A 27,492-nucleotide genomic window follows, 5' to 3' on the forward strand; every position below is an offset into this window, starting at 1 on the left:
AGGGCAACCAAAATGATTAGGGGGCTGGAGCATATGACCTATGAGGAGAGGCTGAGGGAGTTGGGTCTGTTTAGTCTGGAGAAATGAAGAGTGAGGGGGGATTTGATAGCAGCCTTCAACTTCCTGAAGGGAGGTTCCAAAAAGGATGCAGAAAGGCTGTTCTCAGTAGTGACAGATGGCAGAACAAGGAGCAATGGTCTCAAGTTGTGGTGGGAGAGGTCCAGGTTGGATATCAGGAAAAACTATTTCACTAGGGCTGTGTCCAGACTCAGGGGTTTTTTCGGGAAAAGTAGCCTTTTTCCGAAAAAACTTCACCTGCGTCTAGACTGCAGCCGCGTTCTTTCGAAATTAAATCGAAAGAACGCAGCTTGTCTTTCGACGGCGGTAAACCTCATTTCACGAGGAAGAACGCCTTCTTTCGAAAGTGCTTCTTTCGAAAGAAGGCGTTCTTGAATGTAAATAGGGCTTCTTCGAAAGAGAGCATCCAGACTCACTGGGTGCTTTCTTTCGAAAAAGCGGCTTGCTCTTTCGAAAGTTCCGCGTGCAGTCTAGACGCTCTCTTTCAAAAGAGGCTCTTTCGAAAGAGGCTTGCAGTCTAGACATAGCTCAAGAGGGTAGTGAAGCACTGGAATGGGTTACCTAGGGAAGTAGTGGAGTCTCCATCCCTAGAGGTGTTTAAGTCTCAGCTTGAGAAAAGCCCTGGCTGGGTTGATTTAATTGGGATTGGTCCTGCCAAGAGCAGGGGGCTGGACTTGATGTGGTCTTTTCCAGCTCTATGGTTCTATGATTCTATGATTCTAAGTCAGAGGAAGAGTGCTCTTCCTTCGACTTCCTGCTGTGCAGACAGTGTCAAAAGCCAAATTACGCTATTTTGACTTCAGTGATGCAATTTACCTAGGTGAAGTTGTGTAGCTTAATTCAACATTTGCCCTTCTGTGTAGACATGCTCTTAGAGTATGTCCACACAGCAAAGTTATTTCAAAATAACAAGAGTTATTTCAAAATAACTTTCCTAGTGTGTACACTGCCATTCCATTATTTCGAAATTTATTTGAAATAGCGGAGGGCTTATTTCGAAATTGGTAAACCTCATTCCATGAGGAATAGTGCTAATTTCGAAATTGCTATTTTGAAATAAGCACTGTATAGACACTTATTTCGAAATAGGGGGCCTCCAGCCCTTCCCAGGATGCTCTGCTGGCTGCCCTGGCCAGAAGGTAACTTCTGACCTGATGCCCTGCTGGAACAGGTTCCAACCAGCCATAAATGCAATTCAACGTGTGGAGTCTCCTACGAGAAAGTCCTCCATCCAGCTGGCTCCTGCCTCTCCTCTTGTCCCTCTTCCCACTTCTGCCTCTGTAGCACAGGAGTGGTGGGTGGTGGTGGTGTATGTAACCATGAGTGTTAAGCAATGAGCTCAGGCTTATTGGTTAACTATGTACTCAGATACACATTCACATCCCTAAACTACATACTCTTCTTGTTCTGTCCAAAAGTCAGTAGGGTGACAGCTTTTTGAAAGTCCTGCAACTTCAAAGGCTATGTTTCCATTCTGTGCATTTTTACAGAGGAAGAAAAGCATATGGCCTGCAGTGAATAACATGTTTTTGCAGAGTGTTAATTGTGCTAAGTATGGCTTTCAAAACCACACTTGGAATTTACTTATGATTTTTAGTGGTATGCTGATAATAGTATAAAACCATCTCTTGTTGCTAATGACAGATGAAAGCACACATTCCTCCAGCTACAGAGAGAAAACTGGTTTTTGTTCAATTTCAAAATATATTTACAATCTGATGATTTGAGATTCTAAAGACATTATTTCAAAAATAAAGTATATAGGAGGGAATCATTATGGACCCAAAAGCAAACTATTCCACTGTGTAGGAAAGATAGAAAATATGGTAAGAGACCATTTTGGCTTAACAAGGAGTTCTTACATGATCTAAAAATAAAAAGGAGTAGTATAAAAGGTAGAAACTAGGTCAAATTACAAAGAATGAATATAAGCAAACAACTCAAGTATGCAGGGGCAAGATTACAAAGGTGAAGGCACAAAATGAGCTCAATCTAGCTAGAGACATAAAGGGTAACAAGAAGACATTCTACAAATACATTAGAAGCAAAAGGAAGATTAAGGACAGGGTAGGCCTATTGCTCAGTGAAGAGGGAGAAACAATAACAGGAAACTTAGAAATGGCAGAGATGCTTAATGACATCTTTGTTTTGTTTTGGGTGAAGATCGATGGTGATAGGATGCCTAACATAGTGAATGCTAGTGGAAATGGGGTAGTTTTAGAAGGTAAAATAAAAAAAGAACAAGTCAATAAATCACCTAGAAAAGTTAGATGCCTGCAAGTCACCAGGGCCTGAAGAAATGCATCCTAGAATACTCAAGGAGCAGATAGAGGAGGTATCTGAGCCTTTAGCTATCATCTTTGAAAAGTCATGGAAGTTGGGAGAGATTCCAGAAGACTGGAAAAGAGCAAATATAGTGCTCATCTATAAAAAAGGGAAACAAGAACAATCCAGGAAACTACAGAATTGTCAGTTTCACTTCTGTTCCAGAGAAGATAATGGAGCAAATAATTAAGGAATTAATCTGCAAACATCTGGAAGAAAATATGATGATCGGTAACAGTCGGGATGGATTTGTAAAGAACAAATAATGTCAACCCAATCCGATAACTTTCTTTGATAGGATATCAAGCCTTGTGGATAAGGGAGAAGTGGTGGATATGGTATACCTAGACTTTAATAAAGCATTTGATACGGTCTTGTATGATCTTTTTATCAATAAACTAGGGAAATACAAGCTAAATGGGACTACTATAAGGTGGGTGCATAACTGGCTGGATAACCATTCTCAGAGAGTAGTTAACAGCTCACAATTATGCTGGAAGGGCATAACAAGTAGAGTTGTGCAGGGGTCTGTTTTGGGATTGATTCTGTTCAATATCTTATCAACAATTTAGATGATGGCATAGAGAGTAAGATTATTAAGTTTGCAGATGATACCGAGCTCGGAGGATAGGGTCATAATTCAAAATGATCTGGACAAACTGGAGAAATGGTCTGAGGTAAATATGATGAAGTTTTACAAAGACAAATGCAAAGTACTCCACTTAGGAAGGAATAATCAGTTTCACACATATAGGCTAGTCTACACCACTTCCCTCTTCTGCAAAAGCCTATGCAAATGAAGCACGGATTGGCATATTACCACACATCATTTGCATAATTAATTAGGAGCCATTTTTGCATAAGAGGTTTTTCCACAAAAAGGCGCCATCTACATAGCGCCTTTTATGCAAAACCCCCCTCTTGCGCAAGAGCCATTCTTCCTAATATTTTCAGGTGAATGGCTCTTGCGCAAGAGAGGGTTTTTGTGTAAAAAAGTGCTGTGTAGACGCGCTTTTTTGCGCAAAAATGACTCCTAATTAATGATGCAAATGAAATGCAGCAATATGTTAATCCGTGCTTCATTTGCATAGGCTTTTGCGGAAGAGGGAAGCTGTGTAGATGTAGCCACAGAATGGGAAGTGACTGTCTAAGAAGTACTGCAGAAAGGAATGCAGGGATCAAAGTGGACCACAACTAAGTAGGAGTCAACAGTGTGACAACAGTGTTGTAAAACAAGCAAACATGATTCTGGGATGTATTAACAGGAGAGTTGTGAGTAAGGCACGAGAAGTCATTCTCCTGCTCTACTCTGCACTGATTAGGCCTCAGTTGGTGTGTTGTTTCCAGTTTTAGGCACCATATTTCAAGAAATCACAGAATCATAGAATCATAGAGCTGGAAAAGACCTTAGAAGGTCATCAAGTCCAGGCCCCTGCTCTCGGCAGGACCAATCCCAACTAAATCAACCTAGTCAGGGCTATGTCAAGCCGAGACTTAAACACCTCTAGGGATGGAGACTTCACTACTTCCCTAGGTAACCCATTCCAGTGCTTCACTACCCTCCTAGTGAAATAGTTTTTCCTAATATCCAACCTGGGCATCTCCCATCACAACTTGAGACCATTGCTCCTTGTTCTGCCATCTGTCACTACTGAGAACAGCCTTTCTCCATCCTCTTTGGAACCTCCCTTCAGGAAGTTGAAGGCTGCTATCAAGCCCCCCTCACTCTTCACTTCTGCAGACTAAACTGACCCAAATCCCTCAGCCTCTCCTCATAGGTCATATGCTCCAGCCCCTTAATAATTTTGGTTGCCCTCCCCTGGACCCTCTCCAATGCGTCCACATCCTTTTTGTAGTGGGGGGCCCAGAACTGGACACAATACTCCAGATGTGGCCTCACCAGAGCCGAATAAAGGGGAATAAATTAAACACTGGTTAAACACTGGAATAAATTACCCAGGGAGGTTGTGGAATCTCCATCACTGGAGATATTTAATGGCAGTTTGGATAGACATCTATCAGGGATGATCAAGACAATGCTTGGTCTTGCCATCAGGGCAGGGGACTGGACTTGACGATCACTCGAATTACCTTCCAGTTCTAGTATTCTATGAGTCTTTGAAAGTTTACATTTCTGCTTATTTGTTTTGGCTCTGATAGGGCTTTAATGATAGGAGTCCATGCTGATTGAAAAGTCACACTCACTTCTGTATTTTCACACCTTTTTATAATTGTCCCTAACTAATTTACATTAAATTTTGCAGTACTTTCTCAGCCCTTTCTGAGTTGAAAACTGAGGTATTGAGAAGTATTTTGCAAATGCAACAATATCATGTTATTAGCCTATAGCTTAATATAAATGTCCATAAGCAGTTGTTATGAAACAGCACTAGTCTATTTAATCTTTTTCTTTGTTTAGCTTATGTAGTGAGGTCACAACAGCAAAAAAAAGACTGGACAAAAAATTCTATTTTGCTCAGAAATTTAAAAAGTAGAAATAATTTGTCACCATGAATTAACAGTGTAATGTATTTGAAAGTAGAATTTTTTTTATTCCAGTGTTTAATCACTCTGCCTGGAAGGTACCTCGAGAGATCATCAAGTCCAGTCCCCTGCTCTCATGGCAGGACCAAGCATCGTGCCGATCCTAACTGACAGATGTCTATCCAAACTGCCCTTAAATATCTCCAATGATGGAGATTCCATAACCTTTCTAGGCAATTTATTCCAGTTCTCTGAGCCTATGTTTCACAGGGGCTTTCAAACAGGATTTAGGATGTTGGACGTCCAGAAGTGTAAAGAAACTTCTATAAATAAATCACAAAAAGAATATTAGTATAATGTAAGCATTCCAAGATGCTTTGTGTCAGTGTCCTTCAAGCCCTCTGTTTCAAATGAAAGCTACTGGAATTTAAAGTTTTGCTGCTTGAATATGCACTGTGTTTCCTAAGGGACTACAGTGAACCCTCGTTTATCGCGGTAGATAGGTTCCAAACCCGACCGCGATAGTTGAAAATCCGCGAAGTAGGGACATGTATATTTAACATGTATACAGTGAGCCCTCGCTACTTCGCGGTTCGACCATCGCGGATTCACGTATATACATAATGTAATGAAAAAAGTCCGCGAAGTCGTGAATCCGCGATAGTCGAACCGCGAAGTAGCGAGGGCTCACTGTATACAGATAAATAAAAGGTATTTATTGAAATGGATATAGAAGATATATGTATCTCATGGATGTCTTTAGAACTTTAGTCAGCATAGAAAGTGGTTAGGCATTTGAATATTGCAAGCGCTACATACACACAGCGAGCGACCTTTTTAAAATTTGCACAACTCTTTGAAAAACTTCTTTGAAACAAGTATCAGAGGGGTAGCCGTGTTAGTCTGAATCTGCAAAAGCGACGAGGAGTCCTGTGGCACCTTATAGACTAACTGAAGTGTAGGAGCATAAGCTTTCGTGGGCAAAGACCCACTTCGTCAGATGCATGTAGTGGAAATATCCAGAGGCAGGAATAAATATGCAGGCCAGGATCAGGCTGGAGATGATGAGGTGATCCAATCAAGGAGGATGAGGCCCACTTCTAGCAGCTGATCTGGAGGTGTGAATTCCAAGAGAATAGAAGCTGCTTTTGTAGTTAGCAAGCCATTCACAGTCTTTGTTTAATCCAGAGTTGATTGTGTCAAACTTAAAGATGAACTGTAGCTCAGCAGTTTCTCTTTGAAGTCTGGTCCTGAAGTTTTTTTGCTGCAGGATGGCTACTTTTAGATCTGCAATTGTGTGTCCAGGAAGATTGAAGTGTTCCCCTACAGGTTTTTGTATGTTGCCATTCCTAATATCAGATTTGTGTCCATTGATTCTTTTACGTAGGGACTGTCCTGTTTGGCCGATGTATATAGCAGTGGGGCATTGTTGGCACATGATGGCATATATTACGTTGGTGGATGTGCAGGAGAATGTACCAGTGACAGTATGGCATTCTGTAAACTGCGATACCCACACGAGGAAGTGAGGAGACAGATTGACAGAGCCAGACGTGTACCCAGAAGCCTCCTGCTACGGGACAAGCCCAAGAAAGAAACCAACAGAACACCACTGGCCATCACCTATAGTCCCCAGCTAAAACCTCTCCAACGCATCATTAGCGATCTTCAGCCCATCCTGGACAATGATCCCTCGCTCTCACAGGCCTTGGGAGGTAGGCCGGTCCTTGCCCACAGACAACCCGCCAAACTGAAGCATATTCTCACCAGCAACTACACACCGCACCATAATAACTCGAACTCAGGAACCAATCCTTGCAACAAACCTCGGTGCCAACTCTGCCCACATATATACACCAGCAACACCATCACAGGACCTAACCAGATCAGCCATACTGTCACTGGTACATTCTCCTGCACATCCACCAACGTAATATATGCCATCATGTGCCAACAATGCCCCACTGCTATATACATCGGCCAAACAGGACAGTCCCTACGTAAAAGAATCAATGGACACAAATCTGATATTAGGAATGGCAACATACAAAAACCTGTAGGGGAACACTTCAATCTTCCTGGACACACAATTGCAGATCTAAAAGTAGCCATCCTGCAGCAAAAAAACTTCAGGACCAGACTTCAAAGAGAAACTGCTGAGCTACAGTTCATCTTTAAGTTTGACACAATCAACTCTGGATTAAACAAAGACTGTGAATGGCTTGCTAACTACAAAAGCAGCTTCTATTCTCTTGGAATTCACACCTCCAGATCAGCTGCTAGAAGTGGGCCTCATCCTCCTTGATTGGATCACCTCATCATCTCCAGCCTGATCCTGGCCTGCATATTTATTCCTGCCTCTGGATATTTCCACTACATGCATCTGACGAAGTGGGTCTTTGCCCACGAAAGCTTATGCTCCTACACTTCAGTTAGTCTATAAGGTGCCACAGGACTCCTCGTCGCTTTCTTTGAAACAGGAGCTGGTGAGAAAACAGGTTATTTTCCCCAGGGAAAATTTCAATTTTTCTGCAAAAAGGTTTGAGTTACTTGGGTGCCTCATGTTTCCATTTTTCTCTTTAGGCTGGGCTCCCTAATCAGACAATATGGCCTGTGATGCATCACAGTCTTCTTCTCTCCTAGTGAAGAGACACTGCATTATAGGAATTTTATGATTGTGGTGCATCAAAGGAACTGAAATCTGGCTGAGGAGTCAGGTCAGGGCTATGTAGAATAAGGATATGAAACAACTGAACTACACTGCCTTTGAGGCACTGTGGGGGCATGTTAGAATAAAAGCATTTTTTTTGGCGAAAAGATGTCAGCTATTGGACAAAAAATAGGATCCGTTTCATTTTGGACTGTTCAGGTTTTCTTTTATTTAATTACAAATTGAAATCTGAAAAAAGTAAAAAAAAATCCAATTTTTTGTGAAAAATGGTTTTGAGGAAAGTTATTGACCATTCATATGTGAAACACAAGGACAGACAAGCCATTTAGCTGCTGCTTTTCTGGACTATGTTTTGGAAGGGCATCCAAAATGCCCCGAAGATAGTGTCTTATTCAAAGCTTAAACCTCCCATTGGACACTGTTAGCTTTGGTTTGTGCTCACAACTCTGCTCACCACTATTTACGGTGGGAACCCGAGTAAAACATCATCAGGAGCGTTTTTCTTTTTAATTGCAGTGATAACGTAGTTGAACGTGTTGACAGCATTTCCGTAGTGCCATGTTATTCTGGAAGGGCAAGGAATGGGCCTGGGGAGCAGAAAGTGACATTCGCGCGGAGCTAAGCGCCATGGTCGGTGCTGGGCACCATGCAAGAGCGAACAGAAACAGCCCGCTGCGGGTCGTGTTTTTGCACCTTCCGGGGGTGGAGGCACTTTTCTCCACAGCCACCAGGCCTGGACACCGAGCGCCCCTGAGAGGGGAAGCCAGACTGAAATGCCGCCCGGAGCCTCTGAATCCGGGACCTGGAGCTGGAGGAGCAGCGCCCGCCACCCGCCACGCACCGCGCCCGGCCAGTCCCTGGGAAAGCACCGCAGCCCAGCCCCGGGTCTGCTTCCACACGGGCGGGGTCTCCCGCAGGCGCACGTGAAGCGACCGGCCCGAGCCTCCAGGGGGCAGTCGAGAGCAGAGCCTTCCCCAGCCGGGCCACCAATCGCGGCCACGAGACCTCCTCCTGTGATGTCAGACGCAGGTCGCTAGGCAACAGAACCCCAAACAGCGCGTGGACGTTCCCTCTCCGCCTGGCAGCGCAGGGGGCGCGAGCGGCCGGGGTCCGGGCAGCAACACCAGCCCCGGGGCGGCGCCGGGCTCGAGAGCGGCACGAGCGATGGCGCTACCGCTCCTGCCCGGGAACTCCTTCAACCGCAGCGTGAGTGACAGCGGCAGCCCCGCCCCCCTGCCCATAGCACGCGCGCCCCTCGCTGCCTCTAGCCGCCACTGCCCCCCACAGTGCTGCCCCCTTGCAACGCTCTTCCCCCGGCCACCCTGCCTAGCCCCACCGGCAACCTTCCTGCACCCATCACGCTGCCTAGCCCCTCTCCTGCACCGCCTGCTCCTGTGCCCCCTTGCACTTAGCAATGCCTGCACCAGAGCCCCCACTCAGCCGCTTCACCTGTACCTAGCAGCCCCCACGTAGCTCCTTCTGTGCTCTTTACCCATCACACCTGCCCTTCACAGAATCCCTACTCCCGCTCTCCAGCATGCCTGGCACCTAGCACAAGTTCCTCTGTCTGCACCAGAGCCCCATCTGCATTGCTTCTGCCTTCTGGTACCCTCAAACACATTCTTGTAGCTCCTTCACCTGTCTCCTGGCACCTACCCCATAAATCCAAGCCCCCCCCAGATATCCTTTTTAATCACTCCCACCTACTCAAACACACACAGCTTCCCCTAGGGTATGTCTACACTACCCCCCTAGTTTGAACTAGGGTGGTTAATGTAGGCAACCAGAGTTGCAAATGAAGCCCAGGATTTGAATTTCCCGGGCTTCATTTGCATATTGCCAGGCGCCGCCATTTTTAAATGTCCGCTAGTTCGGACTCCGTGCGCGTGGCTACACGCGGCATGAACTAGGTAGTTCGGATTAGGCTTCCTATTCCGAACTACCAGTACACGTCGTTCCACGAGGCGTAACGGTAGTTCGGAATAGGAAGCCTAATCCGAACTACCTAGTCCGTGCCGCGTGTAGCCACGCGCACGGAGTCCGAACTAGCGGACATTTAAAAATGGCGGCGCCTGGCAATATGCAAATGAAGCCCGGGAAATTCAAATCTCAGGCTTCATTTGCAACTCTGGTTGCCTACATTAACCACCCTAGTTCGAACTAGGGGGGTAGTGTAGACATACCCCTAGTTCTCTTCTATTATATGCTCCCCCAGGAATCTTCCTTGCATACTACCTAAACTTCCTCTGATGCCTTTGTTTTCTCATATGTGGGGAAATAAGGATAATTATAGTTGGCTCCTCTGGTGAAAAGTGCTGTGAAAGAAAGAGCCAAGTGGTGTTGTTGCTCCCATGCAATGTACTTCCCAAGTGCACTCTAATGGACCCCAATTGTTGCCAAGTATTCCCTCACAACATACCCTTCTCTAGCATGATCATTTCTAATATGTCGAGTATCAGAGGGGTAGCCGTGTTAGTCTGAATCTGCAAAAGCGGTGATGAGTCCTGTGGCACCTTATAGACTAACCGAAGTGTTGGTCTATAATGCTGCTAATATGCTTGCTCAATATACTGTATACAAGTATAGCTCTTGATGGAACTCAAGATGTGATTGCTTCATACTGTCAGGTATACTTATCACATTCCTAGAAACCAATACATTTAAAATGAGTGTGCTTGTCCCATGAAAGAAAGGAGGGTAGGTCTGATTTTTAGAAGATTGTTCAAAATGTTAACTGCTGATGTCAGGCATTGATAGTGTTTGCATCTGATGAACTGTTACTATGAACATGGTCTAGTAGCAAGTGTAGATGAGATCAAAAGTAGCTTGTCCTTGTCTGTACTTGTAGGTCAACCATGTTTCAGCTGTACCTGCGGCTAATGCCCACTGTTAGGTATATGTTTTTTTTTGTTTATATGAGGCTTTGCTTCCAATACACTTACCTGCTCCGGCCTTCTCTGCAGTGGAGAATTATATATGTGATTAAAATATTAGTCTTGGCCCACCTGTAAGAGGTATACTACATTGTCCACAGTATCAATAATATTTGACTTGCACTTATCTATGCATCCACACACAAATGTGAAGCAAGCAGATTACCCTTATGGGTCAGTGATAGGAAGACTAATTGTCATGTTAGTTAATTGTTAATGCTGCTTCTGTTTGTGAATATTGTAATAATGCAAGCTATCATTGTCTAAGAAAAATTTTATTCAGACTGCTTACAACAAAAATATAAAGCATGCCTTTAAAGCATTTGTAGCAAATCTGAGAGGAGAGAGGCAACTTTCCCCTTGTGTATCAAAAAATCTCCAATATAGGGAAGGTAATATAAGGGTTCTTTCTTCTGCTTCCATTGAAGTCAAGGGAAAGACTCTCATTGAATTACTTGGTAGCAGGATTGAGCTCCACATTAGTTGTCACAAGCAGACTTAATTTAAATTCTGGAGTTTGCCACCTTCTTATTCCATATTTATTGAGCAAAATTTTGTTACATTTGTAAAATTTCTAATTTTGAGGGCATAAGTAAAAAATAAACATACTTAGCAATTAAGGAAGAACTGAGAAACTAACCAGTAATTTTTAGGACAGTTTGAACATTGGTTATTTAAATAATAAAGGAAAATGGAGACAAAAATACCATTTTTTAAAAATCTCAAATAAAAAGCAGGACACTTCAGGGATAAACAAAGTTAAGGACAATAATACGTCATTCAGAGCTGACAACATCATTATTTATATAAGTATTCATAGCTGTAAATATGGGAAAAGACAAGATTCTTACCATGAGCTCTAAAATAAAAACAAATAGAGTTTAAGCCGCCATCACTTTTTCTGTCCAGAAAGGATGGGGAAATTTAAACAATAAATCTGCTGAATATATTTTTGAATATCAGTAGGTAAATCCTTAGAAGTGAGTGTGCCAAAATGAAGTTCAAGTTAGGGATGTCAGCTGTTAATGAGTTAACTGTGTGATGCTTGCCAGTTAACTGGCAGCCTGCCTGGGCTGGAGCAGCCCCCTGCTCATATGGTGGTCTAGGGGCCCTGGGCTGGCCAGGCCCAATGCACCACGAGCGTGGGGAGCAGCCCCTGTCTTGTGGTGGCCCCAGGCAGGCTAGAGCAGCCCACTGCGCCATGGGCAGGGGGGCTGCTGCAGGCTGGACTGTTCCTGCCCTCTTCCCCCACAGGATCCCATTTAAGCTTAATCATAAAGTTTTAACAGATAAACTGATTACATGGGATTTTACATCCCTAGTTTAGGTTCAAAGGCTAAAGCGAACATTTAAACTACATTCCACTCAGTCATGCGGCTTCTTTCATCTATTTAGTAATCAAATTGCTCAATTGTACACTATACCTCCTTTTTAATAGAGGAACTCCTTTTAGCTTAATCAGTAGAGGTCTGTGTTTTGCTAGGGATTCTCTCACTTGCTGCTATTCAGTTCTGAACAAATTCTGAGAACCATGAAGGTTCTACTTGATTGCAGCTTGCATACAGTAGTTGGCTTCATATTTTAGAGGTATAGATAAGGATTTCATATATATGGGGTGTGTATATAATATTACGTATACAGGCAGTCCCCGAGTTACGCGGATCCGACTTACGTCGGATCCGCAGTTACGAACGGGGCCGTTCCTCTCCCTGGTCTCCAGCAGACCAGGGAGAGGAAGCAAAGCAGCGGAACACGTGGGCAGCAGACAGGGCTGTCCGCTGCCCACGTGCTCCGCGGTTTGGCTCTGCTTTGCTCTGCTTTGCCCCCCCCAAAATCGCCCTGGTCTGCAGACCAGGGGGACGGGGGGGGGGGGCAAAGCAGAGCCAAGCAGAGCCAAGCCGCGGAGCGCGCGGTCAGCTGTCAGCTGGCCGCGTCCTCTGCGGCTTGGCTCTGCTTTGCCCCCCCCCCCCCCTAGTCTGCAGACCAGGGGGACGGGGAGCAAAGCAGAGCAAAGCCACGGAGCCCGAGGGCAGCAGGACAGCCACGGCGCGTCTGGGCTGTCCCGCTGCCCCCGTGCTCCGTGGCTTTGCTCCGGACACCTGTGGTACAGCAGCTGGGGCGCTGCCAGTTGGTCCCGTAGCGCCGCTCTGGGCGCTACTGGACCAACCGGGCAGCACCGCAGCTGTTCTGCCCCAGGCGTCCTGATTCAGCCACTGCTGGTCAGATTCAGCAGCGGCTGAATCAGGACGCCTGGGGCAGAGCAGCTTGGGTGCTGCTGGGTTGGTCCAATAGCGCCGAGGAGCGGCGGCGCTACTGGACCAACCCAGCAGCACCCCAGCTGCTCTGCCCCAGGCGTCCCCAAGTCAGCCGCTGCTGAAACTGACCAGTGGCTGACTACAGGAAGCCCCTGCCCCGGGCTTCCTGGAATCAGCCGCTGATCAGTTTCAGCAGCAGCTGACTTGGGGATGCCTGGGGTTCTTAAGTTGAATCTGTATGTAAGTCAGAACTGGCATCCAGATTCAGCCACTGTTGAAACTGATCAGTTTCAGCAGCGGCTGAATCTGGACGCCAGTTCCGACTTACATACAGATTCAACTTAAGAACAAACCTACAGTCCCTATCTTGTACGTAACCCGGGGACTGCCTGTAGTCAGAACTCACCAAATTGTATATACTTATACATGAACGTATGCATGTGTGCGCACACACAGTATACAAGATCTAATTATGAGCATCATTTTCAAAAATCAGGTCACAGTTAAGATAAGACAGTATAGAAGAACACAACAGAACCCCACTGTACCATTCTCACAGCTTCTGAGGTGGCCTTCGAAAGGTGACATCTGCTGTAGTGTAATAGTGAGGCTCAGTTTTGCTGAGGCAGTTCTACCCACTGCTTCAGGTGTTGGCTGTCGAACTTAATTTTGAATTCACATAGTGTGACAAAATAGAGGTCCAGTGAGACCATATTGTGACTTACAAAGAGATTTGGACCATTCCTGCCACAATTTCCTTACCTTCTCTATCTTCACCATGAGAACAACAGGTGCAGAGCAGCATCAGCAGATGTTCTGGATGTTTGTGGAGGTTGCTGCTCTCATATACTATACTGGAAAAACCGAAACTCACATTGGTTACTACTAGGAGCACAGTGCCCAATCTTTTGTGGAGAAATCTACTCCCAGCAATAACATCTACAACACAGAAAGGAATAGTGCCTTGGTGATTGCAGCTTCTGTTAGTTCTTGGCTTTTTTTTCTGCTGTTAATTCCATCAGTACATTTCCTGTTGATGTTGTCGCCGCTACTATAGCCACTGTTCTCTTACTCGTATGCCAGTTACTGTGCCTATATGAAGGGCAAAAGGTGTGGATGGAGGGGTGAAAGTACCCATTTTATTTGATTTGTACATGCCTAATCAAGAAATTTTCCTAACTGGGATGTCTCTCTGAGGTTCTGGTTGAACTAGTTCAATGGGATGATGATTTTGCTTAAATATAAAGTGATTTCATGATGTCTTTGTGTATGTCTTAGTATCCTTTTGGTTCTTTATTTGTCAAAATTGATCCACCAGCAGCATTCAGTCTCTCCTTAGCTAAGATATATGCAAACAAATTTCATCTCTTCTTGTTTTCTCTTTCCATATCAACTGTACAGGCAGTCCCCGGGTTACATGGATCCGACTTATATCAGATCCCTACTTTCAAACGGGGTGAGGCAACCCCGCACTAGTTGCTTTCCCCCAGCAGACCAGGGAGACGCGGAGCGGCTTTTCTCAGCAGACACCTCAGCTTGAGAATAAAGGACTGAGGGAAGTGAGGTGTGGGAGAATAAAACTGAGCTCTGGAGAAATGTTTGGCTAGAGTTTCCCCTACAATATGTACCAGTTCCGACTTACATACAAATTCAACTTAAGAACAAACCTACAGTCCCTATCTTGTACGTAACCCGGGGACTGCCTGTACACGATAGATTGAGATGTCCATTTTAGCGGCTGCCCTGTGGCTGGCAGTGGGTAGATAGAAGGCTCTGTCCCTGTCCTACTGTAAATAGCACCTCCTTTCAACTTGGAAGCTTCCCAGAAAACAATTTTACTACTTGAAATGGCTTATTTTGTTACAATGCCATTCTACTTCTTTGGGACCAGTATTTAACCACTTCAGCATCCTGGTTAATTAGACTTAAAGATTATATAACAATCCTTATAAAAACCTTTATAAATACCCGAAATAGATTTTGCAGTGTCCTATCCTAATGCCCCCTTTTCATTGAATAAAACAGCAGACATAACAGCAACAGTGCCAGTTTTGAGGTTCCATTTCCTGCAGAAGGTAGGATGGTTTCTGATGGAAATAGACCAGGAGGCATTAGAAGCTTGGAAAATTTACAGATATGCACAGGGAAAAGGAAAGAACTCTTCTCCCTGCTCCCTCCTTCTGCTTTTTCTTGGAAGGCACTAATCATGCTCTATTGAAAAACAAAAAATATATTCTGCAGTTCCGTTTCCCTGATTCTGCCAATGAAGCAAGGATCAATTAAGAGTCGGTGTGTCTTAGTTGAACCTTTCTAATCCAGACTTCCCTAGTCTGACAACACCCTTGGTCCGGCATCATTGGTGACCCAGTTAGGTGCTCCTGGGCTGGAGCACGTGCTGGGAAAAATTAATGGGCTGGGTTCACGAGTGTTGCAGGACAAGGGAAGACGTAGGCAGCGGGGGGCGAGGGGTTGGGAGTATAGCCCTAACACCCAGGCTACGTCTACACTGGCCCCTTTTCCGGAAGGGGCATGTTAATTTCAGAGATCGCAATAGGGAAATCCGCGGGGGATTTAAATATCCCCCGCGGCATTTAAATAAAAATGTCCGCCGCTTTTTTCCGGCTTTTAGAAAAGCCGGAAAAGAGCGTCTACACTGGCCCCGATCCTCCGGAAAAAGCGCCCTTTTCCGGAGGATCTTATTCCTACTTTGAATAAGTAGGAATAAGATCCTCCGGAAAAGGGCGCTTTTTCCGGAGGATCGGGGCCAGTGTAGACGCTCTTTTCCGGCTTTTCTAAAAGCCGGAAAAAAGCGGCGGACATTTTTATTTAAATGCCGCGGGGGATATTTAAATCCCCCGCGGATTTCCCTATTGCGATCTCTGAAATTAACATGCCCCTTCCGGAAAAGGGGCCAGTGTAGACGTAGCCCCCAGGGTATAGCAGCAGAGGGGAGCTCTAGAGGCTGGCTGGCTGGCTGGTGGAGGGGAGTCCCAGCTCCCCTGGGGAGTGAAGCCCTGGTGCTGCTGCAGAGAGGAGGGGCCAGTGCCCCAGAGGCCTGCAGCTGGGAGTGGAGGGGCTGGCATTGACCTCCCCTGGTCCGGCAAATTCCCTGGTTCAGGACCAGTCAGGTCCCAGGGGTGCCAGACCAGGGAGATTCAACCTGTAGTAGGACAAGACAATAGCTACAGGACAAGCAAGCACAGCTTCAGGAGCAGGAATTCTCAAAGGACAACTAGCATTGGTATTGTTAATGTAGTGGATGATTTTCATGTAGAACTGTGGCATAGCCAGATGAACCCTGTTGGATGAGTCCCAACTTTGGGCAAGAATGGGGAGGGAGGCGGGACAGGAGGGCTGGGGTGGTTAAGACCTGACCCAGCTCCCTGCCAAAGTAGTGGGGTGGAGCATCGTAAGCCCTGGTCGTGCTCCCTCATGCTCTGACTGGGGCAAAGCAGGGTAAACCCTGTACCACAGCACAGCTCCCCACCGCTCCTGGACCAACTCTGAGTAAGCTGGTGGAGAGTTAGCCTGGATATAAAGTGGGTGGGCCATGGTCCACTCAGGCCCATCCATGGCTACCTTCTGAGGTAGAACGGCAGCATTTTCAACACACAAGTTATAGGCATGTGCTTTAGGAAAGTTGTTTAAGACAGAAACTTGTGAAGCCTGACAACTATGGTACATCTGCTGGATCATCTCTGTAATGTATGTCCCAATTTAGTTCATGAGAGGTACAGTATTTTCAATTACAGAAAAAAAAGAGTACATACAGAAGCTGTTTTGAGTCCAGAATGGGTAAAGGAAAGTGCTATGGGGACAAATACCTGGCACTTGTCTCTCTCTTCCTCTGTCATCTTGTTGTTAGCACTGTCCCATGTGCCTCCACTCATACAAGGTAGCAGAACCATCATTCATATTCCCTGTTCTTTCCTCAACTGGGGCTAACAGCCCCCTCCCCCCAAAAAATCAATAACCCCCCAACCTAAAATGTTGGTGGCAGCATGAGTGCCTGTTACTGTTCTGTCATGGGGTGCTTTAGTACCAAGACCAAGCAAGGTTCGTTTCATCCTACTGTGCAGCAGATCACATATCTGGGATGATTGCAATGGGCTTGCTGCCTCTTTAAATTAGTGAGATGGCAGGGAGAATGTTGGCTTTTAGCTGACTTTTGTTGATGTATTGATTATTTGTTCCAAAAGTTTGAGATCCTATGCACCTTTTCTCAAACTGTTCTGCCTAGGACTTCTCAGAAAATCTGAAAAGTAGTTTACCAACCTTAGAAGAAGGTGGGGGAAAGTCTCGTCTTTTGTGCTGCTAATATTTAGAACAGCTCAGATTCCATGTATACATCCCTGACTTCAACAGCTTCCTGGAAATACCCTTAACTATGCGAATGTTGCTTTTGTTACCATCACAATTGCTGCCTCATGCATTCTCTGCAACTTATTGCCACCAAAACTAGCGCATCACTGTTCATGTGATTCTCCTCAACAATACCACACATCCCCAAACATACTGGACAGTCTGCAGGAAGTCTTGCATGGTACATCGCTAAAAAATGGTCAGTTTAAATTTGGCTTCTTTGTTATAGCCATAAACTCTGACATTGGAAGAAAAATTTCTAGTGGATATTGTGGCAACTTTGCTTTGCTCATCCCTCAGTTTCCTGGTCACCCATTATTTCCAGAGTGATGTTGTTGCCCCGATGCATACCATAGATATTCACTTTCAGACCTTGAAACACAGCAACCAGCAAACTATATGTATAGAGAGAACTTTATTCTTTTCTTCCTTTCTTACTTAAAGGAACTTTCTGGCACATCCACATGATTTGAAAAGTGTATTGTTTGCAGAACCTTTCTAGGTTAGTTTGCTAACTAACTGATTATGTGAATAACCTTTTTAAGTGTTCTTTGTATAAAACCCTAGAAGATTTTGCAGCAGACAATGGAAGGTTCTTGATGGAATTTAATTATTGAGTCATTTGGTTTTCATTTCTGGAAGAATTCTTATGGAAGCAAATCTTGATCACTTAAGTTAACAATTAAAGGCACAATTAAACAAAATAATAATAATAAAAACCGCAGAACACTACGAAGGCTATTTCAGGTCAGGATTGAGATATATAACACCTGGCTTTGAGAGCCATTTCCTTTACTTGGATAAAATGCTTTCCTCACTTAGGGCACATCTACACCACAGAGAAGTTTGAAGCTGCTGGTGTTGATCTTCCAGGGTTCAAAATTAGCAGGTCTAGTGAAGACACGCTAATTTGAACTGGGAGGGTCATTCTGGTCCATGCCAGTAGTCTTGATTCCATGAGGAGTAAGGGAAGTCGAAGGAAGAGCGTGCTCTCTTCGACTTCCTGCAGTATGGATAACATCAAAAGTCTAGTTAAACTACTTTGCAATTAACACGTCTGAAGTTGCGTATCTTAATTCGACTTTGTCCTGTAGTGTCCCATTTTAAATTTGTTATATATATTTCCTCTTTGAACTCCAATTTAGAAAGCTTTTTCCTGTTCTGCATTCTTCCCACCACTTTTTTCAGTTTGGTGAGGAGATAAAGTAACAAAATGAGGAACAGAACAAGAGAGTGGTTGATCATCATCAGAAAAAAAATGGAGAACTAAAGTAGAAACTGCCGACACCAAACTTTTACACAGAAACTGCCATACTGGATCAGACTGGAGGCCCACCTGATCTAGTGTCCCGTTTGTGAAGGCAACCAGCATCAGATGCTTCAGAATAAGATGCACTGTGTTACAAAGTAGGGATGTAAACGACTAGTTGACTATCTGATAAGCAAATGCTTATTGGCTAGTTGACACACTCATTGACTAGTTGTCCCCCTCCCCTTGCTGCCTCTATCAGAAAAAGGCAGGGAGTGGGGAGGGGAGCAGGGGGCGCTTCACAGTAGCAGTGCCATGTGGAGCCCAGGGCCTGACGCCAGGCTCCCCGTGGCTTTTCAAAACAGCAGCACTGCATGGAGCCTGGGGTTAGCTGAGGACTTATAGTCCCCAGCTGATCCTGGGCTCCATTCGGTGTTGCTGCTTTGAAACACCGGGGGGAGCCTGATTGAATCCCCCACTGGCCCTGTGCTCCCCGCAGCACTTTTGCCTTTGAAGTGTAGCAACAGCCCTGGGACTGTTGCTACACTTCGAAGGCAGAGATGCCCTTATCGACTAATCGAATAGTCAATTCAAATTGCATCAACTATTCGATTAACTGATTAATCTAAATTTAACATTCCTATTGCAAAGCAATACTTCTTTAGTTGCTTTCATTATGCATCCTTAACCATGAATACATTCCTTACAATCTTAAACAACATTTTATTTTTTCACTAAACCTATGGGTGTGAATTCCTATTGCCAGAAGCAGGGAGATAATGGAAAGGAGAGATTGATTCATCCTTTTACAGACATAGGTTCAACTGCACACAAAAAGATAAGGGAAGACCAGTGGATTAATTTTTGTCCAACAGTTGGATGCAACATGGAGCTGGTTCCACTGATGAGCACAATCCCTCCTTTCCGCAAATCTTCTTACTAGCATGATCTCCTACATTTATACCATAACAGTGTGCAGGCACATATATGAGCTTCTACACCTGTTGATTATCAAGAATACAAATATCCCTATCTGTTAGAGGGACATTGAAAATTGACCAGCCAGATTGGTTCACTTGACTGGCTGTATTCTAGTGATATATTTTTAGAATTTCCATTTATGTTCAAATTAATTTGAGGGAAATTTTTAAGATGTGGATTTAGATGCATCTTTTTATGATTATTTAGTAATGGCTTATTCTTTTTTTTCTGATTTGTTTAACAGCTAGGGAAAGAAAAATTCCATAAGTCACAGCATTGGGGTTACTGCAATAAAATTGCTATGTTGGTAGGAGAAGATAAACCTGGAATAGGAGGTGAACCCCTGCATGGACAAAAGCTGAAACCTAAATATAGCGTGTTTCCTAGAGGTGTGGGAAGTGATGCGCCTTCATGGGTAGCATTTGATAAACAGGTATGTAGAAGTCTATCTCTGTTACTAAAGTGTTTTTACAAATTGTTAATTGGTGCTAAAAGGTATAGAATGGGTAGAACTCCGTTGGGAGATACTTTCAGTGTAGCAATGGTTAATGTTTATTTTTCGATATTATTAATATAGATACTTTGATCAATATTCTTCCTGCAGCTGTTTACCACAAAGCTCCTAACTAGGTATTTGAGGGGATAGTGATTTCTGCATTACATAATGCATAAGGATAGACAATATTATATTTCCTTTTAGTGACATATATGGGGACCAAGAAATTATTTGGTAATCTTAAAAACATCAATGAAGCTCATAAACTTAGATAAATTATTTACATTTTTACTTTTAATTTTTTGTTTTAAAATTATTCTGTTTTTACCCATTTCTTCTTGTTTTGTAACTTTTCTCAATATCTAATAATACAGCTAAAATTGAAAGAACGGAATGTGCGGTATTTCACTTAACAGCCTTAATAGAGAAGAAACAGGTTTTTACAGTTTTCAACATTCAGTGGGAAGTAAAAGAATAAATGTTCACATACATGGGTTAAGAGTTCACAAATGAGACATTTTGTACTTGAAATATTACTCATATTTTGTCTAACTATTGTAACTACATTGTCAGGTAGGCCAAACGAAATGCTGTTTTCAGATGCCTCACAGAGTTTGTTGAATAACTGTTCCTGTTTGTTGTTTTTGGCATAAAACTTGTATTCGTTTTAATTAAAGAAAGTGCACAGATACTCACTAAATTCATCTACTAAAAATGAGTCTGCTGTTATAATGCCATCAGGGATATAAAATTTCCCAAAATTGAGGGATTTGGAAGGACAGATGTTTATGATCTTCCCTTTCCTTTGGTATTGTCACAGCCTGGTCATGCACAGCCAGATCTAAATATTCAGAGACAGAGTCCACAGTCATGAGTCAGGAGCTAGCTGGGTCGGGATACTATGAGGTCTGAGGTAGGAGACAAACTGGAGGTTTGAACCACAAGGGAGGAAGCAAAGTCAGGCGAGATCAGGATACCAAAGAATTAGAGGTAAAAGACAAACTGAAGGTCAGGAACCACAAGTCTGATACTAGAAGTCAAGCTGGGTCAGAATGCTAGGAAATCAAGCCAGGACAGTAGAAGTAGAAGGCACAGAGTGCAGAGAAAGAAAGAACCCAGTTCAGACAACTTTCTGTTATCTGCTGCTAGCTTAGATAGGGCCAGTATGCCAGTTGGCCATCTGGTCTGGCGTTCATACTTGGGCTGGGCTTCATGGCTCCCAGGTAAGTTGTTGCCAGCAGGCTGCCAAGTGAAGGGATAGAGCGTGACTGCTTCCATAAAACTTGCAAAAACTTGTGGGTTGTGGCAGATATTATCAGCCTTATATTTCCATTTCTTGGTTACTTGCAAAATGCTTTGCTTAATCACAGTACATTAAGTGAACTGAAACTGCATTCTAGTTAATGGGTAAAATAGTATACATGTCATTGAATATGAATTTCATGCTGCAACAGCAGATTTGTAGTTCACTTTATAGCTATTGTGTGTATCACTGTGATAGAATGACTACCAAAATATTTTAATATTTTAAGGCTTTTAATAGCCAATAGAAGAAATGAGTTATTTGATCTGTCACACTAAATTGTGTTTATTCTTCTATTAAAACATATTTTTCATTTTAAGGCAATCTCCTTTTTTCTTCCCTTCTACCCCATCCTTTCTAAATGATTTTGCATTATTGAAATGGATGACTTAGAAATCACATATATTTCAGTCTTCCAAAGCATAAGCATATTTATGTACCAGGGTATAAAGAGAAACAGAGGAACAGAAAGTTGAATTGATCAAACGGTTCTAACAAAGTAAAAAAACAACAACAAAAAACCAAACTACTAGGTACATGAGGACACCATAAGGTAATGAATTATTATGTAGAACCTGGTCCTACACAGAGGTCCTTGCACTTAGATGGAGAGCTCTTCTTAAAATGTTTTTGTTTTTTGGCCCAGAGGAGTGGCAGAAGTTAGGCATTGTCATGTACTGTTCAGGTGCTGAAAGTTGCCCAGGTCTTTGTTCCTTCAGGGCAAATTTTAACCTCTTTTCAATAGAGAGAGATTGTCCACTCTTGCAGTTGCATCCTTTTTTCAGCAAAGCAGGAAGGACAACCCAATTAGATACAGGACTGGGAGCCTGGACATCTGCCTCAGTTTGCCCAGCTGTAAAAATGGAGATTTATACCCACTCAGGGATGTGCTGAATACTTAATATTTGTTAAAGTGCTCTGAGAGTCTCAGATGGAAATGCTAAAGAAAGGCAGAGTATTAGCAACTATGTGTTATGTAGAGAATTTTGACAGCTTTTAAAAATTTCCAAGCCTACTTCTTTCAGACACCCACCAGTGCCTGGACAGTATGAAGAATGGATAGCTAGAAGCTTTCTGTCCTAGGTCAGTTTTATCTATGGAATCCAGATAAAAATACATTCTTTCATTAACTAAATCTTTAAAATTTAATATTTAGGAGAGGTACTAATTAGCACTGATTTGAGCCGGTCATGATAAAGAAAAGCATGCAAGTTTCCTTAGTGGTTTCCTGCTATGTACAGTATATACGCAAATATAATTTTCCCCAAGCGTTAACCTCACAAATAAAGAAAGTAAATGGTGCTAAACTGTTTAGTAGCTTTTCTATGTGCACAAATGAGTTTTAATATGCAAGAGCACAACTCACAAAAATATGTAACCATGTGGAAGGTGTCAGGGTCTCTAGAGTTGAATGCTACTGTTGTAAACTACTGAGCAGTGCACCCACAAACACTTTTTCTAGGATTACTACCACTATAAGTTAAAAGAAGGGAGGATCCTATATTTGTGTTTGGGGAGGCAATCCCAGTATTTCCTGAGGTTCTCACACTTACTGAAACACATAACAAGGTAGATTTTGAAGTGATTGTTTTGTACAGCCCTAAGTGGCACCTTTTTGTGGAAAGCTGATATGGGCCTTCTCTGTGACAGTAGCCTGCTGATAGTATACTATTTGATTTATTTTTTTTAACTGGAATCTTCTTTCTCTACTCAGGTGTGATCTGTGCTTTTTTTGTTAAAAAAAAAAAAAAAAAAGGGTGCCGGTACTTCAGGGGAAAAGTTGTTGAGCTCTGACTGGAAGTGCCGATACTACGTACCAGGCAGTACCATCACAAAAAAAGCACTGGGTCTGATGATAAAAATACTATCCAAAAGAATACAAAAATATGTGATTTCATGTTGATTCCTATTCTTATATTTCTGAAAAGTTAATTTACCCACTGAAATCCACATATTTGTTATCTTTATAATTAATTGTGTATCTACACAATTTCCCCTTATTAACAACTTCTATGGTTAACACAGTGGATGAAGACTTTGCTTCTTTTTATTTCTTTATGCTTTTTTATAGGTATTGTCTTTTGATGCCTATTTTGATGAAGAAGTGCCTGAAAAAAATCAAGAGCTATATAGAATAAGACATTGTAAAATATACTTCTATCTTGAAGATGACACAATTCAAGTGGTCGAACCACAAGTAAAAAATAGTGGAATACCACAAGGTACTTATTTATAATAGATCGTCCTTTGTTTTTTCAACTCTGTTCTGTTTCTCATTGTAGTTTTTGTCCATCTAAAACAGAGGTGGATGGTGGCAGTTTGCCACCAATATATTTTACTTGCACCTCTACAGACTGGGACATCACTTCTTGCAGCTTCTGTTGTCAGGGAACAGCAATCCGTGGCCAGTGGAAGCTGCAGTTGCCTGTACCTGTGAAGGCACGGGTAAATATAATGGTGGCGGTGCACCTGGTGCTAACTCGGGGGGAACAGAATCCAGCCTGCGGGCCAGTATTTGCCCACTCCAATCTAAAAGGATATATACAGTGTCTTCTTACATAGGCCTGTTTTACACTGTAAGGTTTTGTCAGTATAGTTATGTTCTCTAGGGCTATGTCTACACTGTAGCATTTTGTTGGCAGAGGAAATGCAAATTAAGTACTCATTAGCATTTCTTACACTCTCATTTGCATAGTCTCTACCGATCCATTTTGTGGAAGAGGTTTTTGCAGGAAAAAACACAGTGTAGACTGGGCCATTTTGTGCAAAAATCCCCTTTTGCACAAGATCCCTTATCCCTCAAAAAAAGAGGTGTACAGGATCTTGTGCAAAAGGTTTTTTTTGTGCAAAATGGCCCCATCTATACTGCGTTTTTTTCCGCAAAAACCTCTTCCACAAAATAGATCAGAAGAGACTATGCAAATGAGAGCACAAGAAATGCTAATAAGCACTTCATTTGCATTTTCTCTGCCGACAAAATGCTACAGTGTAGACGTAGCCTAGGAGTGTGAAAAAATTGCACTCCTTAGCTGGCATAGCTGTCCTGACAAAACCCTCACTGCTGTGCCAACAGAGGAGTGCTTCTTTCAGTATAGTTAATGTTTGTGGTGCAACTGTGCTGGCAGAAGAACTTGGACTGGCCCACGCTCATCTACACTAGGGGGCTCTGCTGGTGTACCTGTGCTGGCTAAGTCTTTGTAATGTAGGCAAGTCCATAGCGTGGCTAATATTGAATACACATTTGTGACAAAGAGGACAGATAGATTTTCTTTTCTTGCCATTGCCATTAATGAGAACTTCCTCATAGTGATAGAAATGTAGCCGTGTTAGTCTGGGGTAGTTGAAGCAAAGTGCAGGACAATGTAGCACTTTAAAGACTAACAAGATGGTTTATTAGATGATGAGCTTTCGTGGGCCAGACCCACTTGCTCAGATCAAATAGTGGAAGAAAGTAGTCCCAACCATATATACCAAAGGATACAATTTAAAAAAAATGAACAAATATGAAAAGGACAAATCACATTGCAGAACAGGAGGGGGATGCGGGGGGGGGGGAGGAAGGAAGGTAAGTGTCTGTGAATTGATGATATTAGAGGTAGGGAGAGTGGGATGTTTGTGAGTTAATGGTATTAGAGGTGATAATTGGGGAAACTGTCTTCACCTTTAATACCATTAACTCACAAACATCCCACTCTCCCTACCTCTAATATTATCAATTCACAGACACTTACCTTCCTTCCTCCCCCCCCCTGCATCCCTCTCCTGTTCTGCAATGTGATTTGTCCTTTTCATATTTGTTCATTTTTTTTTAATTGTATCCTTTGGTATATATGGTTGTGACTACTTTCTTCCACTATTTGATCTGAGGAAGTGGGTCTGGCCCACGAAAGCTCATCATCTAATAAACCATCTTGTTAGTCTCTAAAGTGCTACATTGTCCTGCATTTTGCTTCAACTTCCTCATAGGCTTCAGGTTAGAGGATCCAGTCCTACTAGAAAAACATCTTGTTTTTGATAGAACATTCTGTGACCAAACTGCTGGGAAAAGTCTCTATTTTTACACAGCTGCGATTGAAATTACATGAGTCTGTCAGCATGGTTGTGTAAAACTCTTAGTTTTCCAAAAGCAAGTTGTATATTATACAACTGTCAGTGCTTTTATTACTAGTGCTGGTCTTAGCATGTTTGAGGGGGCCAGCTAAATAATTTGTTGCCAACACTCAAATTAACTGGCTCCTGTCCACTGTGTTTCCACCAGTATGCATAGGGCCAGCCTGTTAGGGGATGACTAGTGAATTGATATTTTGGGATATACTCAAAATCTAGTGGACTGATTTCACATAAAACCTGTGTGATTTGCAGACCATTCCCTTTCAGCAGAAGTGTAGTGCAGCTCCAGTTCCTTGCCTTTTATGGGTCTAGCTATATGATTGATAGTATTTGAAACATTTGCAAAAGATAATAGTACAAATAAACAAGAGGGCTGGGGACCACTATGTCTCTCCAACAACTGGAGTATTTTGTGTATATTCTGATGAATTTTAGTACATATATTAATATGCACACATTATCTTCTCTGTCACTACAGTCCTTGTTGAAATAGATAAGTATTATTAATTTCCCAATCTGTCAAAGAAGTTAGATGGAGAGGTGCTACCTAACTGATTAGTAGAACCGTGCAAATCCACTTTATATCTGTGCATATCACCATCTGCGGATTCAGATGTGGTTATACTGATTATCATCTTAGATACAGATTCATTTTTTTTGTATCCACACAGGACTCAGCAGTGAAATAGGGAGTGCATATGGATACATATAAAAGGTGGAGTGCAGATTACGAGTTGGATACAAATAAATGATCACAAATGCAGATCCAAATTTTTATATCCATGCAGTTCTACTGATCGGTGAAGAGGTGGATAAGCATCCAGGAGTCTCTTGTTAAGACAGTGCATTGTGTACTGACTGACACTGCCTCTCTTATTGTTGAGTGTCCCTTCTTGCAGTCAGAGGTCTTGCTGGCTGATCAGCAGAGAGTCAGCACTGGTTCTAGTTGGCAATACTAATCCTACCTGGGCAAATGCTCTTTCAGGCTCTGGATGAAGGCTTGTCAAATCTCTGATTCCCTTAACCTGGGAAGATACGAAGAATGTAAACCCTCTGTCTGTGAGAGTTTTGAGGTAGCAGTCAGGTAAACCCATTCTTTGGTTCCTGTGAGACACAATAAGAGAAGCTACTTCTGGGTGAGATGTTCACAGCTTGTTCTTGGCTACTAAAATGATCTTGAACAGTTGGTGCACCCAAAGCTTGAGGGCCTGCCATTTGTCATAGGGTGCCACTTTAGTGAAACAAACCTGCAAGTTCTTCCCAAAGCAAGACAGAGCAAGGCCACACTCTCTGTTCCATTAGATTTGGGTTTTTGAGTCAATATTTTTCACTATTTCCCATGCAGAGGTAAGGGTTGGTGAGGCTAGCCCATTGGACTTAGTGTTCCATGCAGATTGCTCAGGTTCCAGCAGGGACTGGAAGGCTTTGACTAAACTCCTAGGGTATGTCTACACTACCACCCTAGTTCGAACTAGGGTGGTTAATGTAGGCAACCGAAGTTGCAAATGAAGCCCAGGATTTAAATATCCCAGGCTTCATTTGCATCTTGCTGGGCGCCGCCATTTTTAAATCCCCGGTAGTTCGGACTCCGTGCCCGCGGCTACACGCGGCACGGAGTAGGTAGTTCGAATTAGGCTTTCTAATTCGAACTACTGTTACTCCTCATTCCTTGTGTAGCCATGGGCACGGAGTCCGAACTACTGGGGATTTAAAAATGGCGGCACCCGGCAAGATGCAAATGAAGCCTGGGATATTTAAATCCCGGGCTTCATTTGCAACTTCGGTTACCTACATTAACCACCCTAGTTCGAACTAGGGTGGTAGTGTAGACATACCCCTACATACTTGATTTGAAGCTAGTGCTAATTGCTACTGAGTACTTTTTTTGGGGCCTAGATACTGTAACTTATTTTGAACATTATTGTAGAGTAGCAAAAATAGTTGCAGTGCACTATACAAAAGTGTATCTGGAAGAACTTTGTGACTTCTACAACTCTGTATCCTGAATTAGCAACTATTCTTGAGAGACAAGGTGAGTGAGGCAGTATCTGTTGTTAGGCCAACATCTGTTGGTGAGAGACACAAGCTTTCACGGTTGGTTCAATACGAGATATTGTCTCATCCACCTTGTCTTTCTAAAATTCTTTGGGCCTGACAAGGCTACAACTACACTGCATACAACTAATCTTGAAGCATTAACCTATGTTGCCACATGGGCTGGTGAAGAGGCTTTATAATTCCAGTG

At 43.1% G+C, this 27,492-nt stretch overlaps 1 protein-coding gene across 1 annotated transcript in view; it reads left to right on the forward strand.

Annotated features, from left to right (window-relative positions):
- Positions 1–8,591: 8,591 nt before the first annotated feature.
- Positions 8,592–27,492, forward strand: part of EFHC2 (EF-hand domain containing 2) — an 86,431-nt gene continuing 67,530 nt past the window's right edge. The window contains exons 1-3 of the mRNA XM_006137936.4: positions 8,592–8,764; positions 19,583–19,771; positions 23,209–23,359. Of these exons, the coding sequence (XP_006137998.2) occupies positions 8,723–8,764; positions 19,583–19,771; positions 23,209–23,359 (382 nt within the window). The 5' untranslated portion in view covers positions 8,592–8,722. The remainder of the gene's footprint in view (positions 8,765–19,582; positions 19,772–23,208; positions 23,360–27,492) is intronic.

Source organism: Pelodiscus sinensis, chromosome 1 (genome assembly GCF_049634645.1).
Source record: "Pelodiscus sinensis isolate JC-2024 chromosome 1, ASM4963464v1, whole genome shotgun sequence".
Lineage (NCBI taxonomy): Eukaryota > Metazoa > Chordata > Testudines > Trionychidae > Pelodiscus > Pelodiscus sinensis.